The sequence below is a fragment of the Ambystoma mexicanum genome, chromosome 12 (assembly GCF_040938575.1).
Source record: "Ambystoma mexicanum isolate Mex_15411 chromosome 12, UKY_AmexF1_1, whole genome shotgun sequence".
Taxonomy (NCBI): domain Eukaryota; kingdom Metazoa; phylum Chordata; class Amphibia; order Caudata; family Ambystomatidae; genus Ambystoma; species Ambystoma mexicanum.
In genome coordinates, this window is record NC_090936.1 from 591,061,253 (window position 1) to 591,080,505 (window position 19,253).

At 44.5% G+C, this 19,253-nt stretch overlaps 1 protein-coding gene across 6 annotated transcripts in view; it reads left to right on the plus strand.

Moving 5' to 3' along the window:
- Window positions 1-19,253, plus strand: part of RAD9A (RAD9 checkpoint clamp component A) — a 902,871-nt gene that overhangs the window by 763,245 nt on the left and 120,373 nt on the right. For all 6 annotated transcript variants that reach the window (XM_069628954.1, XM_069628955.1, XM_069628953.1 and 3 more), the window contains one exon: window positions 10,702-10,801. In XM_069628954.1, coding sequence (XP_069485055.1) covers window positions 10,702-10,801 — 100 coding nt within the window. The remainder of the gene's footprint in view (window positions 1-10,701; window positions 10,802-19,253) is intronic.

Sequence of the window (19,253 nt, forward strand, 5' to 3'; positions counted from 1 at the left end):
GTGGATCCCTTTCAATGTAGCACTCCCGTGGTGCTTTCTTTTCTTTTACATCTGGCCAACTCGGGGCTCCAAGTTGGCACTATTAAAGGATATTTAGAAGCGCTATCTATCTTCAAGCGCTCCTCCGAAGAAGTTTCTTATTTTAAAATGCCTTTTAGTTGTTCAATTTCTTAAAGGGTTAACAAATGTGTTCCCTCCTACACCTTTTCAGGTTCCCATTCAACCAGGGGCATAGCAACTTCTACGGCTCTTCGGAGGGGTGTTCCGGTACAGGACATTTGTGCGGCGGCCATCTGGTCATCCATGCACACCTTTGTAAAACATTACTTTTTAGACTCCACTTCTTATCAAGGCGGCCTTTTTGCAAAAGCCATCCTTCATTCAGTACATAATTAAAAACTCTGGTACTCCCTCCTCCAAATTACAACTGCTGTGGGAGTCTATGTAAGATGAGGAATATGTGGCAGGACACAATCCATTCAAAGAACAAGTTACTTACCAACTGTAACGTTCTTTCGACTGGATGTTCCTCCCACGTATTCCTCATCGAACCTCCCAACCTAGCCCTCCGTACAGTTTTTACACTTTTTGCACTTGTACTTCCTTAAGAGCCTGACATCTTTCGATGCCTGATATAACTGATGCGACCATCAACACCAAAAAAACAGAACTGAGACCAAAGGGCGCGGCTCGAGCCCTTTATACGACGGATGATGTCGACCCTCAACGGCAGCCCTCGAGGGACTACGGCTATGCGGCCTCGAGCACAGTGCCCTCTGGCGAATTTTGTTTCCGAAGAAGTAGCAAAGCTGGCAGACTATATCTAAGATGAGGAATACGTGGGAGGAACATCCAGTCGAAAGAACGTTACAGTTGGTAAGTAACGTGTTCTTTTCAGAATGCCTGAAAGTAGCACGGACAGATGCCAATTATTTCATACAAGTAAACACATTAAACAACAACCAACAATATACACTCAAATGTGTAAAATATTAAACAATGGCAAAGAACCATTCACCAGCATATTTTTGACTTTGGGCATCATTACAAGGTAGGAGGTAGCCATGGTGCTATTAGCTACCCCCTTACTGCAGACTCGGAATGGGTACTTACCGGGTCATTCCAACCTTGGAGGACCCGGTAAGTCCCCATTCTGAGAACCTTTCCCCATTCCCATTCGAGCCCCCATAGGGCTCAATGGGAATGGGGAAGGAGCTAATCACGGGCCCGCTAATAGCGGGCCCGTGATTAGCTCCATGGTCCCTTAGCGGCTCCTGCTAAGGGACCTCGTAATGCGGCGGTAAGGGGTTAACGGCAACGGCACCCTTGCCGTTAACCCCTTACCGCCAACCTCGTAATGAGGCCCTTAGACATATTAAGTCAATTCTCAGGAGTTAACCCACTCAATGGTTCCTCAATAAAGTGCATATATCATAAAGTGCAAATGCATATAATTTCTCTATTAAAGTGCTAGTGCTTTTAAAAATGATATCACTAAAATGCAAATGCTTTAAAGTGACTCCATTGCTAAAGTGCAATTGTTTTCTCCTGTATGTGCGAGTATCCTCTCAATATGTCTGACAATCTAGCGAGACCTTTACATCTATGTATGGCTCCTAATCTTTTAAAGATATACTCAGTTACTGCAGGAACACATACATTTCTGAATCAATATTGAGACCCTGTGGTCTCAAGGTATAAAACTTGCAAATGAGAGAGGTTTCCATTTGTCTTAGCTTCAGTGCTCTGTTACCCAGCCCTTTTGTTGGGGCACATGTGCTAGGCCTAATAATGACATATCACTAATGCCACCTCGATGTTTCTCTGCAGTTTTAACACAACATTACATGTTTAACAAGATATGTTGTTTATGTCATCACGTGTACATGTAACTTACATTGCATGGGCTCGACGATAGGACCTTTAAAATTGCGGATTTTGCAACATTACTGGGCAATTAAAAATGAATACCTTACCTATGCACTAACAGGACACTTTCTGGAGAAATATCGAGGTAACATTAGTGACTGTGTACTCTGACTCCGCCTATATGACATCAACCGTACACACAGGTCTGTCACGCTGGTAAAGAAGGGGTTTCCTCCGCTCAGACGACACTCCAGTGCAACATGCAGCCCTATTGGATAAATGTATTGAGGTTCTAGCGCTCCATGAACTCTAGCAGTTGCAAAATGCACAGGGCATTCTAAAAGGACCGATTGAAGCCACATATTTAGAAGCCAGAAAGGCAGCCTATTTGCCAACCATTTCTAATTTTGAAATAGAAAGTGTTAAACAATGACAGGACAGTGCATGTTAGTAAAAGAGGGCTTTAGCATGCTGTCTATTCGAGATACAAGGGCGAGCACCGCAAGAAGAGAAGGAATTATGGAAAAAGCGGGGGTGTTCTTTATCCCCCACTGAGGCAATTTGGAGACAAGATAGTACTGGAAAGACAGTTATGCCTCCAGCATTATTGAGGGTAGCTTTGGAGCAACTCCACTACTCCTTGCATACGACTCGTGAGAGTCTAGCTGCTGCAATAGCAGAAGAGTGGTTCTCGCCAAATCTGTTAGAGCATGCGGCACAGTTTATTGTAAATTGCATTGTGTGCCATAAATGTACTGCAGGGCACACTTTGCGAACAATGAGAGGAGCAATTCCTAGACCCAATGGCCCATTTCAGCATATACATATGGATTATCTGGACATGCTGCAGACATGCAACAGTTACAGCTATATGCTGGATGTGGTATGTCCTTTTTCTATGTGGATTGAGGCTGGTCCATGCACACACCCTGATGCCACATGCGCTGCCAAGTCTCTTGTGCGTGACGTGTTCCCAAGATGGGGTGTGTGTGAGGTGTTGCAGTCTGACAATGGACCACATTTTGCAAATGAGATGTTTGAACAAACAGTTCTTCTATTGGGCATTAGTCATATGTTTTCTTCTGCTTATCACTGTAGGGGAGGCATGGTATCACAAGTATGACTCTGACACAATGGGTACAATTTGTAAAACCTTAATTGAAGTTGCTGGGGTTGGAGAAACTCCTACTTTGCCCTATAACTAAGATGGAAGTAGTCTCGACCATCAAATAATAAAGCAACCAGTCCTAGTGGAGTCCATCAAATCAAAATGGCCTATGCTAACAAAACCTAATGCCTGCCCTATCTCTTGTACAAAAAGTGTACAAAGGGAAAATGTAGGTAGAGGAATAATTAGTGTTCAAAAGAAGGTAGCTGAACCAGCTCTCCTCCCTACATTAGACCACACAAAATAAGGTAGTCCCTGTAGGCAGCATGACACACTCTGGCTCTTGGTTTTTAACACAATAAACAGTTTCAAAACGAGGACCGAGGCCCACCTGGCCTTCCACGTTACAGTCTCTCTTTCCGGACTCCCAAATAATGTTCCAACAAAAAGTTCTCGCAGGTGCTCCTCTGTCGGGCTCAGACTTCTTCAAAACACAGTTCAAATGGGTCCCCCTCTGTCGGGCTCAGACCTTTCTTTAACAAAGTTCAACAAGACTTGCGAAGGGCTGCCTTCCTCAAGCTTTCAAAACATTTTGGGTCTCCCTCTATGGGGCTCAGGCCACTTTCGAATGTCAAAGCCTTTCGAATGTGCTCGTTTATTTTAGCGGAACCCCGTAGGACCACTTCGACTAAACGCTCAAGGTTCAACTCTCACTCTCCTCTTCCCTATGAGTTAATTTTGCTTACTTCAGTTTGGCAGTTACATTGCTTTATCGTTACAAACAATATACCTTTCACAGAGACAATGTTGCTCAGTACCACTGATTTCACTGTTCTTTTTACATCAAAGTTCACTCACAGGTCAGCCTTTTTCCGTGTCTCATCTGCATGCATGCAGCCTTCACTTGTGATATAATGTTGCCACTTCAAACTTTCTTCAACACACATCGGTCTCTCAGGTCGCTTGCCAACTCACTGGCTGTGTGCGTTTCTTTCTTGTTTTTCTAATTCACGAGTCAAGGTTAGTACCACAGTCTTGGCCTTGCCTCCCCAAGTCTGCCGTTCACCCGGGAGGGACGCTGGTGTCCTTGAAACACAATGCAGCCTATGGTGGGATCTGGCCTTCTCCACAAGTGTTTTGCGGATTGTCGGAGTCAAAGACCTCCACTAGGGAACTCTTGGGGTTTTCAACCCGCTGCTCTCGTCCCTCAGTACGTCTCTGTTCCAGTAGCTTTGCCTTTGCCCTGGGGGTTCTGCTCATACTCCTGTGCACCTCGCTCTGAGTGTGTCTCTAGGTTCTGCCTTTCATTCATGTGAGGGGAGCTAAATGGCTTCAGGTGCATGCATTTCCAGTCAAGTGCCTGACTTTGCCTGACCCGATTAACGGGACATGTCCAGTACGATGTATGAGAGTTAGTTGTCACCCTCTTCTCGGCCCAGTGATGGTGTAAAAAGGCGGGCGGCCCTCAGAGAATCCTAAAAAATAGGATGGTTAGCTGAACAGAATAGGTGGGAATACCACGTCTCACCATCGGCTGTCTCACCTCCACTCCCTGAAGACCCCTCACCCAGGTGATCCTCCCAAACTGGTCCACCCCCAAAGGCGATGGTCATGCCCTGCCCACCTGAGAGAGAACGATCCATGGGGACTAGTGGGTGAGACACCTTCTGGTTTCTCACATCACCCACAGGCGAATGTTGTCTGTGAACTATTTAAAACATTATTGAAGGAGAGGATTACAAAGATAAAGATAACTTTGAAGCAGGAATGGCTACATGTCCTACCCTTAGCTTTATAAGGAATCAGCCTGGCTCAGATCACCATCTAACTCCTCATGAGTTGGTGACTGGATGCCGTATGAGAAACCCCTTGCTCCCCCATCTAGGTTAAAAACTGATGCCTATAGTGTAGCGAAGACATTAGGTGATGAGATGCATGATTACCTAACAACAATGACTGCAAGTATTTCATGTCTCAACAGATCAAGAATCAAAGGGATTGATCAAAGAGAAGCAACAAAGATGATAAACCCATTGAAGCAGAGGATTTATTAAAACGGCCAAGTTTATACCCAGGAGACCAAGTGCTGGTAAGCAAATTCGTACGTACTTGGAGCACTCCTCTCTTTGAAGGTCCACACGAGGTGGAGAAAGTCACACCTACAGCAGCCGAGCTAAAAAGGACAAAGAGCCTGGTTTCATTTGCATGACATCAAGCCTTATAAAGGAGAAACCCCGACCCCTCCTGCATCTACCTACAGTGAAGCAAGAGAAGAAGTTCTGCATATGCATATACTCGTTCTATAAAAATCAGGAAAGTGAAGAACAGAGCAGCACCAGAGACTAAAGGCCAAAATCTTATAACATTTGACAAGGAGTAAACAGACTTTCAGTTATCCTAGAACTTTTTAAAGACTGTGCATTGAAGCACCAGAGCTGAAAGAAGAAAATCACATTTCATCTTTACCTATTGCAATAACACATTACACATTATTGTATGGTGTTTTTACCTACATAGCACAGTCTTAACAAGCTTTAATTGTAAGAACAGTTATATTATCTTTAGAATAATTGTTGCATTCATCTTAAAGTTCTTGATATAAAAGTGTGATTCATAAAGATTTACATACATATTAAAAGTGTGAGCAAAAATGATGTTTCAGGATATAAGAGGCTCACTGCCATCAAGAAAATCGATGGGTTTCCATGAAATAATAATTGTGGTGTCGTTTTGCATTATGATCTGTGATTTTCTCCTCATTATTATGACATTTAGACAAGTTGTTATAAGAAATAATACAGAGATGGTGGATAACAGTGACACATTTACTGTTGCCCCTGATGAAATCACAAACAGCATCTTTTATAATCTTACTAATGTTGGTGAAAATTATGAAGATATAAATACGTATCTTGACAATTCGGCTCATTTAAAGGAAAAACCTGTCGTATCAGCACATGAAAAAGATGGGTATCCCTTATACCTTGTGCTTTAGGTACCTCTCAAATAGTCATAGCAACAGATGTATCAGTGAAGAAGGCACATTGCCTGACACATCTTGCACTTTGCCTAACCAGAGGACAGTTCCAAGTCAGAACAGATCCCTAGTATGGGTGAATAAAGCGACATTTCGGAGATAAGACAACTATGTACAACATATAAAGTCAAGAGAGATGCCAGAAGCAATGCATCAAATAATAAAATACAAGCAGCCTGGAATAAATGGAGCAGGAAACAAGATTGAAGAAAGCAAGATGCTACAATGCAAGGATAAGAGAGGGAAGGAGATACAAGAATGCTGGGTAAGAGGAAAATTAAAAATGAAATGAAAAGTGCTTACTCCTGAAGGATGGGCTGAATGATTGGTTGTGTGCAGAGCAAGGGCGTTAACCAGACAATGGGAATTAGTTGTAGCAAATGCAGAAAGGGAATGCAAAAATGAATTGCCTAAGATTGCAAGATTTTTGACATGGGTCGACGATGAGGGAGGACCATTGCAGATAGTACCCCTCAAGAATGCGTCTTTATGCTTCAGAAATAATGGTGCAGTGAAAGTTGGAGAGAACCGTAAGTGTAGCCGAGTTTTTGATGTACCAGGCATGAAGGAAGCAACAGCAGTCCTGATTGACCATTATTGGGCCTGTGGATCAAGAGCATATGTAAAGTTGCCACCAAAATGGGGAGGAGTTTGTTCATTGGTGCTGATAAGCATACAAGCATACCAGCTTTAGTAGCACCACAAAGTGACCTGCAGATTACAGACTTCCCAAAGATGGAGACACACCTGAGGAAAAAAAGATTGTTTTACCAAAGCAAACAGAGGAGAAGCAATTATTTCTCAGAAAAATCAATAGAAGCCTATTATGACATTCCAGATGAGCATAAATTGTTCAGCCGAACAGCAGTGATATTCACAGCTATATTTCTGCCAGGAATTCAGATTGCAGTGAACGACAAGTGGCTGCAAATCGCCATATGGGAGCTGCTGCAAACAATCAACACAACAATAAAAGGATTCAATGCGATCAAAGAAGAGTTGAGGGAAATCCGGCTCATGGCCCTTAAGAACAGGTATGTCCTGGACTTAATTACAGCAATGGAAGGAGGCGTATGCGCCAAAATCGGCTGTCTCTCACGATGAAGACAATGGAACTTTGACAGAAGCAATAGCGATGTAGTCAACCCTGCATGCGAAAATAGAGGATGAAGTAGACAAGATTGAGGACGATGGTTGGTTTTCGCCTCTGTTCTCATGGATTCCAACTTAGTTGTCAATCGCCTTCAAATTACTTGGAGCAGTACTAGTATTGGTATTGCTAGGATTTTGTCTCATAAGGATCATCTTGGGACAATGCCATAAGACAGCCAAGAAAATAACAAGGTGGGTTCCTAGGAGACTCTCTGCCAGACAGGAGTCCTGGTTACAAGAGCCTTACCCAGAATCTTTAGCTCACTATCTTTCACAGAGAAGGAATATCCCAAACCTATCAGTCTTTGTCCTGCCTTGGGGCAGTCCAGCACCAAAATGCTAGGCAAAAGACTCTGGGTAAGTGTCTCATAACCAGGATTAATGTCTGGCAGAGGGACTCCCAGGACCCACCCCCTTGTTAATTTGCATATTTAAGTAACTTTGGGTCTCACTCTAAGTTACTAGGGGAATCCAGACGTGGACCCCTTGCTCACTATTCTTAGAGAGGCAGAGCTCCACCCTACTGATGAGGTCCAACCAGACCGAAACACGTGTCTGGGGTTGCTGTTGGTACTCTTGTTCAGAGGAGAATTGCCTAATATTTCGGTGCTGGACTGCCCCAGGGCATGGCAAAGACTGATATGTTTGTGATATTTCTTCTCTGTGAAAGATAGTTAGCTAAAGACTCTGGGTAAGTCTCTCATAACCAGGACTAATGTCTGGCAGAGGGACTCCCAGGACCATACAAAATATGTAGGACGGTGGATATCCTGTCCCCCATCAGAAGATTGCTGCCACATGACCTGGAGCGTGGATGAATGTATAAAGAATGCAGGTCACCTGAGGGGGGTGACAAAGATACAAAAGTATGAAAAGATGATAAAGGAGAATGAAGAAAGGAATGTGCTTGAGGAATCGACCAGAGGGGGGAATGTAGAGGAGCAGGACGACGCAGTTTCCGTAACTCCCGCCCCCTCACCGCTGTCATACTGGAACAGCAGTAACAGGGCTCTGTGAGAGACCCCATGAGTTATGCCTATACCTCATCCAGTGTATGAGAGACACTATTTACTCAGACAACCGTATCGAATTTACCCTCACACTGAAAGTGTGGAAGGATGCCGCATGGAAGAATGTCAGCATTGGACATAATGGAGCGCTGAGTGAAACCTGACGAGGGCAGAGTGATGTCATGGAGATGATGTATGAAGCCACGCTGAAACGTTATGAAAATACTGAAGAATGACGATATAACGGAAGCAGAAATAGAAATCTACACGAAACGATAAAGTAATAATTTCAAAAAGATAAAATAACTTGCTGACCAATAAGTGTAAATACACAGTAACGCAGGGTAGAAGCGATACATAGAAGCTTTCTAATAGAGGAATATATAATGTGGCTAGGATGGCCATTATTGGAAAATGAATGCCGGTTCATGTAAATATTAAAATCAACTACCTCAGAAGCCGATCAGGGTTGCCAAGTCAGGAGACACTGGAAGAACAGCTTTGTGTGCAAAGCAAAGAGGAGTCAATGTTGGCTTGTGATCCAGGATGCTATTTTTAAACCATAGCTGCAAAGCACGAAGGGAGGCAGGCGGATAAGCCATGGATGAGACCTGTTTCGCTTAGATTAAAAGAGAAGAAAACATCTGCAGGAGCCAAGTATTGTACAATTAAGTGTATAAACTCTATACAGGATAGAGTGAGCAAGTCTCTAGAGGCCAAGAGGAGCAACAACATCCAGTATAATTAAATCAAATAGCAGTAAATAAGAGGCTGAAATGGACAAATTCGTGGTCTCTTCACATGTGACTCAGAAGTTCAAAAACAGGGCTATTCATTAAGCCTTTGGCTCATGGCCGGTCTGATGAGAGCTGATGGACTAATTGGGGAAAATGTGGAGTAATCTGTCGTGATCCAAGCTCCTGGGTTTCGTTTTCTTACATGCTGTTGGCGAGTCGAAAGTCCAAGGTTGGGTGAGAATGCCAACCAATCAGTGGGTCTATGGGGCAACCTGCTATACAATGTTGCATAGACCAATCCGCTCGCATTTTGTTTGCTATAATCAGTATTATACGTATTTAGAGGTAGTTCGAGGGTTGTCTTACAGATGAGAGACAGCCAATGAAGTACTACGTTTTATGGTTTGCCAAGTTGGATGACGTCTTAGATGATGCATATTGGGATATAAGATGTCTATGTAATCAAGTTGATGTGTGAGTATGCTAGCATCTGGCTGATATTAGTCAGTTGACCCTGCTTTATTTTACCTGAGACTAAAGTAGTACTTTGCCATAGTCCTTGAATCTGTCTGGTCATTTGGTCTAAGATCTTTATTGGTAATTCCTCCTAGCACAAGAAACGCTTCAAGGTACTAGAGCACAGTATGCTGAAATATAACATGATTTGAAAAGAACAGGCAAACAAAGAATACTGAAGTCTGATATTACAGTGATATTTTCAACGTGTGTGAAAGCTACAAAATTATCTGAACTGTACACTTGAAAACAAGATTTACCCAACTGTGGAAGATATGGACATTTTGTGTTTCTTTTTGGAATGCTGGCACTTGGAACTTGTGGAAGGGGACCCCGAGTCCTGAGTAGAAGTCTTTCATTTCAAGGTCATTTAAAGTGTCTGATTTGGAACTTGGGGAAGGGAATCCCGAGTCCTAACTTGAGAAAAGCGACCCAGAGATCTGAAAACACTATTTCATCTTAAATCCCAAAAATTGAATACTAAGACCTTTTTTTTCCTGTGTGGAACTGTTTTGTACTTGGGGAAGGGAGCTGAAACAAAGCTGTGAGCTGGAAGAAGCTCAGGGCTTTATGTTGAACACTGTTTTCTCTCGGTTGCTGACATCCCTAAACATTGTATAGATTAGTTGTGAGGGCAAGCATAGGTTTTGTACATAGACTGATTCCTCAGTTGAACTCATTGATTGAGACTTTCCTTAGTTTTATTTAGATAGGGAAATCCAACCTTAGTGTAGGGCAAATTAGGCCTTTTTCCATCCTGACATTTAAGTTAATAAACTTGTTTGTTTTGAATTTGGAATCTGTTGTCTGTGTCCTTCATGATGCCTTCACAATATCCTCACCTCAGCACCCAAACATCTGGGCCTTGCCATGGGATATGCCCAGTGAGCATTACAAGGAGGTTTGTGCCATGTCCTGGGAACTGTGATGGACTGCGGGTAGGGTGGGCGCAGTGACTATAAGCAAACAAGGTAGATTAACTTACCATGGCTCCAGACCGTGCACATCGGTTAATGCAAGTAGGGTGTGGAGTATAGCATTAACATTTTGGATAACCTTTTCTTTATAGAAATCCTTGAAATGTACTGCAAAACATGAAGGAATGTTATTACAGTCCAAAACCTGAAAGCCACTGAAATTCACTCTGCATAGATCATGGCATAACAAATACCCTCATCTATGACCTCACGGTTTTAGCCAGATCACTTTGCCATGTTCTCGTTATTTGTATTGTACTTACTTGCTCTGGCCCATGTTTCCTTCTCACTGCAGGAGTCACGAAGACGCACAACCTCTCTTTCCAGGAGTCGGAGTCTCTGCAGGCTGTTTTCGCAAAGGACGTGTGCCCAAATGTGCTGTCTGCCTCAGCCAGGTACAGGGAATGACATGCAAAGGGAAAGGGCTAGAGCTGTTTTTGGGGGAAAGGTGAACAAAAGAGGAGGAAGCAGAGAGAGGAAGTTAGGATTGAAAAAGGAGAGTGCAGAATTCGAGAGGGAGAGAGAGGAGCAGGAAGAGCTGGTGAAATTTGAGTCATGATAAAGAACAAGCCCGAGGCTGGCATTGTGTGAACACTAAGGGCGAATCAAATTTGGAGGGCCTCTAAATCGGAGGTAGATGCAGAGACAGCGAGGATTCGCCTAAGGCAATATAAAAATGCCATTTTTATGGCAAAAAAAGATTTCCTCCAAGAAGAAATTAAAAGTCAGCAGACAATCAGTCTAAGGCTTTATTTGACGTAGTATCTAGGTTTAGGAACCCTAAATGTATGTCAATACCAACAGCTAATTCCCAGGAACAGGCCAATAAGTTTAACAATTTTTTTGAACAAAAAATTGTGGATATTCAGAAGAATATCAATGAAGTACTGGAGGTAGAAGAATGGAGTGATGTGGCAGAAGAGAAATTAGAGACAGCAAAACTAGAAACTGGGGAGATCTTCAGTTTCCAGCCAATCGAACAGGAAATTATTCAGGCGCTAATACTCCAATTAAAACCGACTAAAGATCTAGCATTTCCTATGCCAGCCTGTACGGCTATCCGTCTGGCTTCCAATCTTATCCCATTTATAACAACTTTTGTGAACAAATCACTTACAGAAGGCTATGTTCCTTGTGCACTTAAGAGCGCACTGGTAAAACCCTTACTGAAAAAAACAAATTTAGATCCCATGGTACTTAAAAACTATCGCCCGGTAGCCAACTTATGTTGTCCCACTAAAATAGTGGAGAAAATAGTCTGTAATCAATTTCAACAGTTTGTTGACAGTAAAGACATACTGGACGAACATCAATCAGGATTTCGGCCATAACCATGGGACAGAGTCGGCTTTGTTAGCAGTCCAAGATGACCTATTGGAAGCTGCAGATAGGGGAAGCAACTCAATATTGTTGATGCTCGACCTATCTGCAGCATTTGATACAATCAACCACAAGACTGTCCTTCAACGGATTAGAAACATCGGGAGAGCAGACAAAGTGGTGGTAGACTGGTTCGACTCATTTTTACAGGAGAGAACACAGCGGGTAACTCTGGGAACATTTCTCTCAGAATTAATACAACTGAGGTGCAGAGTCCCACAGGGGTCAGCACTCTCTCCTCTGATCTTTAATTTATATATTCAACCACTATTTGACATCTTGAGGAGGCACGGCCTACGATTTCACTCATATGCAGACGATACACAGATTTATGTGGAGACAGATAATCTGTCGGAGGCATTTGAGATGATAGACCGTTGTATGCAAGATATAAAAAAGTGGATGGCCTGCAACCAACTACAACTTAATGCTGGCAAAACAGAAATAATTCTATTTAGATCAGAGAAAAAAATAGAGAGGAAGACCCAAACTATCTTGGGAGTGAGCATTCCATTCTCAAGGAAAGTGAAAAATCTTGGGTGGACCTGGCAAGAAAATCTGGCCAGTGAAGCCCAGGTAGGGGCAAAAGTAAAAGCAATATATTACAGAAATGTGCTCCCTTTTTTAACATCTCAAGACCTTCCAGTAGTGGTGGGAGCTCCTGGTTAACTCCCATCTTGACTACTGTAATAGGCTTCTGACAGGGATCCCGAGGAAACAAATGCTAAGACTGCAGAGGGCGCAGAATGCGGCCGTTAGGCTAACAGCCCACCTGGGCAAAAGAGATCATGTGTCCACAGCCAGGAAAACGCTGCACTGGCTTATGGTGGAAGATCGTATCAAATTTAAGGTGGCATGCTTGGTGTACAAGTGCTATCACAAACTCGCGCCCCGATATTTGAACATCAGAATTCGACAATATTACCCAGCCAGAGCCCTCCGTTCAGAAGATAAGCTTCTGGTATGTGTTCTGAGGACAGAACGCACCTCAAAAGGTGACAGAAGGTTCTCAGTATTTGGGCCTAAACTTTGGAACCAGCTGCCCTTTAGCATCCGCTCATGCACCACTCTGACAAGATTTAGAAAGGAACTGAAAACCTTCCTATTTAAATGATCCTACTCCCCCAGGGTTGTCGCTACTTCAGACTTTTCCACAGTGATATGTTCAATCCTTTAGTTAACATCTGCGCCCGAATGCAGTTATCTGCCTGGTGCACTTAAACGATTAAAATTCTAATTCAAGGGTAAAAGAGAGACATAACTGGCTTCCTTTCATCACTGGGATAACTGCAGTGATCTTGTATTTATTTATTGTTTACTTTTTAGGCGCTTATACAATAAGAATATACTGTTTCAAAGCGCCCACAGGGCAGGGTGGGAGGGTACATTACAAAACAATATTAAGAGCTTAGGGGAAGAGGAAGAGGGACAAACCTACTATGCCTTGTGAGTATTCAGAACGTGCAAGTGCAGAAAGGAAGTTGGAAGAGGGGGTAAGTGCTGAGGAGTCCGAGCTCGTGGGAGAGCCATGGAGGAAGTTCTAGGAATGTTTAGTGCTACACGGTTAGAGCCGCAGGAGGTGTAAGTGTGCGTCTCAACAGAGGAGGGTTTGCAGATGCAAAGGTCTGTAGATAGACGGGAGCTGGGAGTAATCGGTGAGGGGGGTTAAGGCCCAGAAGATGTATAAGGGCCAATGACACCGATTAAGCAACTGTGGGACTAGCAGAGGCGAGAAGATGGGAAGGAGGAGGAAAAGAGGAAAGTCTTAAGGAGTTTCTGGAATTTGAGACCGACCTGTTCAAGGCGCAGGGGGAGGGGGAGGCTATTCCAAAGGAGGAAACCCACAGAGGAAAGTGAGTGAACCCCTGCCCTCTTTTTAACAAAATGCTTTACACACGAGTTGGTGCCAGAGGAGCGAAGAGCTCTAGTGGGAGAGTATTTAGTGAGATAGATTTGAAGATAGTGTGGTCCCCGGGCCCAGACACCCTTGTGGACGATGCAGAGGGACTTGAATTTAATCTGTGCAGCAACTGGGAGCCACTGAAGACTTTTTAGAGCAGGAGAGAAGGCCAAGGATAAGTCTCGCTGCTCTATTCTGGATAAACTGAAAGGGTCACAGAGTAGAGGAAGGAAGATTCAGGAGAAGGCTATTACAGTAGTCACATCTAAAGAAAACAGTATCCGGTAATAAAATTGCGGCAAAAATGTTGCCGGTAAAAAGATGTGATTTGACCCGATAAAGGTGTACCCCATTATACCATTTAAGGGAAGCAGGGGTGTCCCCCGCTCTCCTTAAATGGTATAATGGGTCCAGGGGTTGCGGGGGTGTCCCCTGCATCCTTTACATGATTGTGGCAGCAAAACCACAGCATTTTTACCGCAATATTTTGTATTGACGGCCATTTTTGCCGTGATTTTAAGACATGGAACCGAGAAAACGAGGGCTTGAGTCACATTGAGCCTCTGTGGGAAAGTGTGAAAAGGTAGAATTCCCTTGAGAAGGAAGAGCTGGTAGTTGGACTTATTGGCAATATCCTCAGTGTGAGGGAGGAAGGAGAGAGAGGAGTCGAAGATGACTCCAAGGTTTCTGGCTTCAGTTGAAGGAGCAGGGGGAGAACCCAAGCAGGAAGGCCAGAGTGAAGGGAAGAAAGAGAGAGCAGGGGTCCCAATGGGAAGGATCTCAGTTTTACAGGCATTGAGGCAGAGATCATTGGAGGCACACCAGGACTGGATGGCCAAAAGGCAGTCAGGGATGATGGAGGGTGCAAGAGGGTCAGCAGGGAGTCTGAAGAAGAGCTGTGTGTCGTCTGTGTACCACTGGAAGTTGGAGGAGATGAGGCATGCAAGGAGAGCAAGTAGATGTTAAAGAGCCAAGGGGAGAGAATAGAACCCTGGGGGATGCCACAGGTGGAGATGGAAGTAGGAGAGGAGAAGGGGCCCAGGTCTGACTTGGGAAGAGCAGTAAGTGAGGAAAGAGGACAGCCAGTCCAGTGCCCGCTCTGAGATACCAAGTGTATTGTTGGGCCTTTGTATGAGAGTGGAATGGTTAACTGTGTCAAATGCAGAGGAGAGATCAAGAAGGATAAGGACCGCTGGGGAGTTGGAGTCAAGAGAGGCGAACAGTTCTTCACAGGTGTTCAGAAGAGCAGTTTCCCTGCCTCTGGATGCTCGGAAGCCAGATAGATGGTCATGGAGGATACCAACAAGATCAGTGCGAGAGTTAAGTTGGGGCAAGGCCAGCTTCTCGTGAAGCTTCCCAAGAAAGGCAGTGATGGAAATAGGGCAATAGCTGGAAGTGCAAGTGGTGTCAAAGGAAGGTTTTTTCAGAAGTGGGCTCTTTAGGGAAGTGGGTAAAGATCCTGTGGTAAAAGAGTGATTGCAAAACTCAGCGAGAGCAGGGGCAAGAGAGCCAATGTTATCCTTGATGGTCCTGGATGAGCAAAGGGAGACCTGTTTAGAAGAGACCTTCATGGAGCGGACAACTCTGGTAACTTCCTCAGGAGTGACAGGTGAGAAGGAAGGGTGTGGGGAGGTGTGTGGAGCAGGGTTGTGGGGGAGTGTAGAAAGAGAGGTCAGAATGTCCTGTGTTTTGGTGGCAGTTTGACGTCAATTCATTGCAGAGGGCATGCGAAGGAGAAGGAGAGGAGGAGACTGCAGAGGGGTTGGATAGTTCCCTGCAGATTTTGAAAAGTTCAACCGAGTTATTGGATGCGCCGGAGACCCGTACCTGAATGTGGGCTCTTTTCTTTGCACGGATGGCAAATCTGTATTGGCTGTGGAGCAGGCCAGTTTGTCAGAGGATGAGCCTGAGGTTAACCACTTCCGTTCTGCAGCCCTGCAATTTCATTTCAGGGTTGCAAGTTCAGAGTCATACCAAGTGTTAAGCTTTGAGGCAGGATTCAGACGAATCCTCATGACTGGGGCAATAATGTCAAGGGTGTTGGTGATGGACAGGTGTAGGTTGCTGATGGTAGAGTCAGAAGTGGGAGGGTGAGGGGGTAGGTAGGTGGAGGCAAAGGCATCCACAGTCACTCGCTTCATCGGGCGGTTATCAGTGAACGAGGTTAGTATGACTTTTTGGGGGCGGGGGGCGGTCAAGGGGCCAATAGGGGACCTAGGTGAGAGGAGAGAGTGGTCGGACCAGGATAGAGGGGTGTCTAATGGGGGGAGAGAGGGGAAAGAGAGAGAGGTCCGAGTGTATGAGGGCATCCAGAGTGTGTCCACCTCTGTGGGTTGGCCCAGAAGGGAGAATGGAGAGCGAAAGCAAGAAGCAGAGATCAGTGAATTGAATGTTGAAGCCACCCAGGAGGAGAAAGTTAGAAGTGGAAGCAAGTAAAGAAGAGCACAAGTCAACCCATTCAGAGAGGAATAGGGAGACGGCGCCTGGAGGATGGTAGATGATAGCAATGGTCAGAGTGGAGGTGGGAGAGGTGACCAACTTGCAGACCAGGCTTTCAAAAGAGGAATAGGTCTGCGTAGGTAAGATGGAGGCAGGCACCCACTCAGGGAAAATTAAGGCAACCCCCCCACACTCCCTGCCAGCACGTTGAGGTCGAGGCTTGGAGATGATCTTCACAGTATAATGAACCCAGCTGGTTCTAACCTGTCCTGTGAAGGTAAGTGCAGGGGCTCCTGTAAGACTTTTTCATTTACAACATTTTCCCATGGCATATTACCAGCGGAACTAAAGTCCCAGTTTAACAGTAGTTGTGGTGTGCAGCCTGACAGGATCAGCATTCATTTTATGTAAGTTATTCTAGGGTTTCCTATAGATCATGTTAACCTTTCCTACCACCTTCTCACTTATGTGAATTCTTTAAGCCTTGACTCTCGCACTCCATGAAACACAGAGCCACAAATTGTGCATTTATTCCCATTGAACAATGAGGGAGACATACTATAGAGTATAGACAATGTATTATATATAAAAAAATATCTTCGGATTCACATGTCATAACCAAAGACAGTCTGTGAATTGGTGAAAACTGATGGGCACCTACTGTACCAAAATGCAATGGCATAAAGTGAAATGAACCATTTACCTTAGAATCGGGATAGCTCAGATTTTAGTAGTGTGTTGTGTGTTAAAGAGGAAGTGGCAACAGTTTGAGTGTGGCTGAGAATCTAGCAGTGTACTGCGAGTGGTCAGCTGATAATAGGAAGTTGGGGGTGCCTCAGAGTGTTGAAGACATCCCAGAATATACTGTTGTAAAGTGTTATTTCATTTGCTTATCCTGTTTGGAAGCTTGGTTCTTTCTGTTTTGCCTGAAATACCTTTTAACCAGTGGCTTCTAGTGACTCACAATACTGTTTTTCTAGTTGATGCTATTTCATCACTGGGGCTTAGCAAGTTGCATGCTTTATACTGTGTTATAAGTCTATACAGTTGTTAGGACAAGATTGTTCTGAAGACCGTTCCTCCCTTTGCCTTGGATTTCCACATTAACTAGGATATCTTTTTGTCTTCATAGGCAGAGAGAACCCTGGTCAACCAGGACATTTGCGCGGCTCTGATATCCTTGGAGCATATGAAATTAAACACATTCAGTCCTCAAACAAGCTGTTTGTGATTTATTGGGAATGTTTCCATGGCAAACAAACGTCTAATGCTTACATTGTTTGCTACCACAGGAATGCACCTTCTGACTGGATCCACACTTGTGTCCTTGGTAGGGCAGCAAAGAGCGCTATTTTACAATTATAAGTCCTCCTGAAAAAATATATTTGGTTAAAATGGGCATAAATATAGGCTACCTTCCTCCTATTTGATTTCCTGCTAATCGAATCGCATACTTAAAAAACATCCCATGAGTCCAAGGAAAGAAGGATTTGATGTATGACCAGGTTTTTGGTAGACCACAGGAGGATAACTCAGCGGCAACGTGCGCGCCTTGGAAGCAAGACGACACGAAGCAACACAGGTTCGATCCCCGGGTCCACGCTTAGAAACCTGTGGGTATTTAAGTGTGTTATAAATACGCAACTAAGACAACAACAAAAAAAACAGTTGCGCAAACAAAAAAATAAATAACAATTCCTGTAACAGCGCCTCAATGCCCGCGGGCTGTGTGAGCACTTAAAAAAAAAAAAAATGCCACAACCAACCTGCACGCTAGCTCCCTCTGTGTTTTGTGGTAGGGGGGCAGGGAAGTCCGCATCTCTGTTTAGGATAGTACAGCGGGGGGGTCCGGAGGGAGGAGGGGGACGAAAGACAGAGCATTTCACAATGTAGGCATGCCACTGTCGACTTTACTTCTATTTGTACTTTGAAAAGAAAGTCCTTATATGCTGTCTTAAAATCAGGACATGTAAAGGGCCTGTAAGAAGGGATATAAGGAACATCACAGTGAGTAACTTGTACTAGATCTGTTCTGACAAGCAACATGCTATATAGAGGTGATGTCTGATTACATGCTTTGACCCACTGCTGCTCTGTATTAATGACTAATCTAACACCATTGGCTGGGCCTTCCATCTTTTTTTTAGAAACATTTAAACGGTTGCGGCATACAACATTGTAAATTTGGTGGAACATAATAGCACATTTTGACATTTCGTACTTGGGCGCGTGGCTCTCCTCAAGTGGGGGTGGGGGTTGGGCTAGTCGGCCTGCGGAAGTTTTCAAGAAGAGTCTTGTTGTCCATGGTTGATGTTTGGGCTGGGTAATCCTGTTCATAGTCCAGGACTGGTGTCCATATGTTAGTAAAGCAGTGGAGTGTCCCTTCTTTAATTGCTGTGACCTTTTCTGCTACCAGGATGTCCCAGATCTTCACCCACCAAAGTTGTAGCAGGGGGCCTTCCTGTGATTTCCATCTGCGGACGAGTGTGATTATGGCTGCTAGGGGGAGTTGGGTGATTAGCTTTGCTGTTGCACCAGTTCTGGGATAGGTCTCTGGGACAGGGGTCCCTAGCAGAATGACTACTGGATCTAATGGTAGGGTTGTTTGTGTGATGGTCTCAATTGCTTTAGTTACTGCTACCCAGAAGGCCTGTGTCACCGGACAGCCACACCACATGTGAAAGTAGGAGGCAGGGACACCACATTTACTCCAGCAGGCGGGGTCCAGTGAATTCTCAAAGGTGTATTGGGGGTGTGGGGGAGAAGTACCATCGGTATAGTAGTTTTAGGGCACATTCTTTGTTGGTGATACATTTGGAGGCGGTTTTATTCCTGGTCCAGATGTCTAACCATGTGTCTTCTATGGGGTGTCGTATATCGGCTTCCCAGAGGGTCATGGATTTGGGGCGGACGGCTAACCTATCTTCTTGAAGGAGCTTGTACCATCTCAAAATGTCTCCTCCCTGCGGGCCCAACTGCAATGTCAGTTCCAGGGTGTTATGCTCACGTGTGGCCTCTCGTTTGGTGACTGAGTGCGAGATCTAGTGGCAAATTTGCGTGTAATGAAACCTGTCCTACTCTAGCAGGGAGAATCTATCTTTACATTTTTCGAAGGTGAGGGTTGCACC